A 4074-nucleotide genomic window follows, 5' to 3' on the forward strand; every position below is an offset into this window, starting at 1 on the left:
TATTGAATTATAAGAATCTTATCCCCATCTCTTTTTACCAGACCCATCTAGACAAGATGAAAATTATTAAGTGAGGACTTTATCTTTCCATACACACTCTTCTTTTTTCTTTAAAAGTTTTATTGTGAATTATGTCATAGTTTACATGGGAGAACATTAGCTTTACATTGATCATATTGTATATCATTTCATTGCCATGGTTACAGTCCTCTCTATGCATCATCAACCAACCAAAAGGTACACCTTGCAAGCATGCCCCCCATTCATCAGCACACAGCCCTTCTCCCTCTTTGGGTCTAAAGTCCCCAGCCGCTCCATCTCTCCATACCATCATCTCTGCCTCCATATCTGGCGTCACTGTCTCTCTGGGTAGGGTCCCGCACTCCGCTCTTCTAACTTGATGGTCCCAGGGATCTCCACTGCTGGACTGTAAAGTCAACCACGCCCCTCCTTTTGCTACAAAACGTCTACCTTTACATTTCCAACCCTCACAGTCAGTCCTGATAGCAATTATTCACTGTTATGCCACATGAGTGCTATCCCCATCTCCTTTCATCAGTCCCGTTCAGATAGAATGCTACTCAGTGGAGATTCTACCTTCCTCCACACCCTCTGAATCTAGGCTCCCTCTTGAAAGCTTGTAAGCCAGTGACTTCGTATCGAGGAGGTGGGAAAAACCTCGCTATAAGGATTTGTTTCCTGTTTTGAACTATTGCATCCATAGATGTAGGTCAAGTTCATCAAATTGTATCAGATTACTCTTTTTTCCCCTCTTTTTTCTTCTTCTAATTGAGTTCTGATCATCCAGCCATTGAAGCCAGGTCAAGTGGGTATTATCTGCATAACAGTGTTCTAGAGATGAATTTTTCCTATAGAATTTACATTTTGTAGTACCTCTTTATTTATAAAAGGAGCTCTGGTAGAGTAGTGGTTATGAGTCAGACTGCCAACCTCAAGGTCAGTAGTTTGAAACTACCACTGGTTCCACGGGAGAAAGATGAGGCGTTCTGCTCCCGTAAAGATTTACAGCCTCGAAAACCTTGTGCAGGGTCGCTATGAGTTGGAACCGACTCCATGGTACTTAACAACAACAGCAACAACAACATTTATTTATAAACAATTTAAAATTTTTTTAAAGTTTAAGTTGTTGCAACCTTCAATATTTCTTTCTATCGATCTATAAACTAGAATGTTTTCAAAAAATTGAAATGTTTATGAATTCTAGAAATAGCTTTAATTTTAAAATATTAGAACAAAAATAGTGCTTTAAATTATAGGGTTTGTGTTTACCGTAAGTTGCTTTAATTGTTGGATGTGCTTAAGCCATTATTTAAACAAAAACTCCAGATTAAAAATCTTAAAATGTAACTAATATGGTAAGTCAAAACATATTGCTACAAAATCATAGCCGCATTAAATAAAACTATCAAAATGTGAAGCTAGTGTTTCTCAACATATCCTCTATCTAGGTCTATACACATCTGAAAGCAGTGTTTCTGTCTAACCCTTCCCTGAAGATTTGCCCATATTAAAATGGCAGTTTTTGTATCCTTGAGGGTTTGAAAACTATGTACTTTCTGAAAGTTCTTTGAGTTTGGGGAGCAAAAAGAAGTCTGAAAGGGCAAGAATAGGGCTGGAGGATTTCCCAGTGAAATTTTCATTGGACAGCCCACCCGTCGTACCTTTGAAGAATGAGCAGATGCATTGTCACGGTGCAGAAAAAGTTCCTTCACACAACTCTTCTGGCCTACTGCAGTGTTCCATTTTTTAAAAAAGTTCATAATATGCTCTCATGACCAGCTTTTGTCCTTTGACAAAATCTTGCAGGATTACCTCTTTGGGATCTCAAAAAACAGTCATCATCGTCTTCTACCTTAAATGTAACTGGCCTAGGAGATCCCCTTGGGAGCCACTGTTTTAATTAGACCCTTTTCTGGAAGGCACTGCAATGAGCGTCAGACAACTGTATTACTGAGAGAACTTGTGTGCAGTCATCCATCAATTGATCACAGAGACATGTTTGACCATGTTTTGTTTGGCATTAACCCTTATGTCTGTGCACTAGAACCCTCATTGGTGGTGGTGCTGTTAAGTGTTGTCGAGTGGGTTTCGACTCATTGCAACCCTGTTTAGGGTTTCTGAGGAGTAGCTGATGAGATTTAGGAGACCTTGCGACTTGAACCAAACTTGCTGTTGAGCACATTAACCCACAGTGCCACACCAGTACTCCAAAAGCTAGTAACAGTATTTTTTTGACTTAAATCACAGTGCCGTATCAAAGTCTAGTCATATTAATACTTAGAAAAGATTAGGTCAAAACTAGATGGGTCTAATAACAGTTGCCTCTCATTTTCATTGTAGGATGTAAACATCTTTGGCATTTAGGATATGCTAGATTTACAGTCTTTATGCTTTTTTTAAAAAATAATCTTAATTTGTATTTAACCTCTTGCTTTTATTTAACAGATCACGTTTCCTGGGGCAGGAAAACTTCCACACATCATTGGAGGATCAGATCTAATAGCTCATCATACTCGAAAGAATACAGAATTAGAAGAGTGGCTACGGCAAGAAATGGAGGTTAGTAGTGAATGAGGCCCAGAAACTAACTTGAATTGCATTTTAATTCCTATTGGTTTCCTTAGAGCAAATTTCAGAAGCTAAAATTCATGTAGTCAGACTTCCTCTTAAACCTCTCAGCTAACCCTGATGAATAAAATTATGCTGGGGCCTCACCTGCTGCAGAGCAGCAGGCTCTAACACAGGCACCTTACTGGTTTCATCTTAGTTGTGTTTGCCTGAAGCTAATGAAAAGAGAAAGGAAGGGCTGAGCTGGAGCTCAATGCTGATAAACGTGGTGTTTGGTGGCTCTCTCCTGGAATTTCAATTAAGTATCTTGTACTAGGTGTGTACTCCACCCCACACAGAAAAGAACCTAGAATAGCGTAGTGGTTATAAATCGGGCTGCTAATCTCACGGTCAACAGTTCGAAACTTCCAGCTGTTCCGTGGGAGAAAGATGAGGCTTTCTGCTCCCGTAAAGATTCACAGTTTTGGAAACCTTGTGCAGGATCACTGTACGTCGGAACCGACTCCACGGTACTTAACAACAACAACCTCTTGGAGATGTGCTTTCATTTGGTGTGTTTTGGAGAGGTGCTTTTAGGAGTTTGGTGTGTTAGTATTTGGAATTACTCTGTGGGTGAGGTAACTGTACTTCAGCAGCAGCTTCTTAGCCCATGTTTGGGGTCAGGAGGAAGGGAACCAAGTCATCTGTGAGTTGCTTTATTTAAAGTAGAGTCAGTGTTGCGCTCTCAGCCTTTTCACCAATGGCCTGGCCCAAGAAAACTAAATTTTGTTGGGAAGAAGATTCAAAAATAACCAGCTAGCAGTATATATGTTGTTGGCTTTAGACAGGGGAAGACTGAGAAGGTGCTTTAAGTAGGAGTTCTTTCACAATAATCTTGAAGTGAAAATGGAAAGCTGTTGGGTAGAAGCAATGGGGTAGTAGAGACAAGAGATCACAGAACTTGGTAGCCTGCTGGATATGGGAACCATAGAGACGACTCCCAGTGTACTGATTAACCATACATCAATCATTGAAACTATGTTTAAATTATTTTTATTTTGACAGGTGCAGAATCAGCATGCAAAAGAAGAGTCTCTTGCTGATGATCTCTTTAGGTAAACTTTTATTTCAGCTTTCTCATGTACCTACCTTCAAGAGATGTATCTAAAATTGTATCTGTTACTCTTTCAGCACCTAATAGTTGGGTTTACTGAATATAGCCTTGAGGTTTGGCTGATTCTATTTTGCTAAATCATAAAGTACTTAAAATTTGTATAGGAACAGTCAGCCAAGGAGGTTCCAGAGCCAGATTAATTTGATTTCTAAATTGGTGACATTTTCAGCATTAACAGACTTGATTGAATGGGTTTTGAATTAAGGCAAGTAAAAATGCCACACCATTTATTTAGTTTTAATTGGTACATGCATAAAAACAAACAACTAGATTAGATTTCAAGGCAGATTTTTTAAGACACTTTAAAGGCTGTTATAAGGAGCTCTGGTAGC

At 39.2% G+C, this 4074-nt stretch overlaps 1 protein-coding gene across 1 annotated transcript in view; it reads left to right on the plus strand.

Annotated features, from left to right (window-relative positions):
- Window positions 1-4074, plus strand: part of NBN (nibrin) — a 46849-nt gene that overhangs the window by 37957 nt on the left and 4818 nt on the right. The window contains exons 13-14 of the mRNA XM_006859259.1: window positions 2467-2580; window positions 3634-3683. Coding sequence (XP_006859321.1) covers window positions 2467-2580; window positions 3634-3683 — 164 coding nt within the window. The remainder of the gene's footprint in view (window positions 1-2466; window positions 2581-3633; window positions 3684-4074) is intronic.

The sequence above is a fragment of the Chrysochloris asiatica genome, unplaced genomic scaffold, assembly GCF_000296735.1.
Source record: "Chrysochloris asiatica unplaced genomic scaffold, ChrAsi1.0 scaffold00031, whole genome shotgun sequence".
In the NCBI taxonomy this organism is placed as follows: Eukaryota; Metazoa; Chordata; class Mammalia; order Afrosoricida; family Chrysochloridae; genus Chrysochloris; species Chrysochloris asiatica.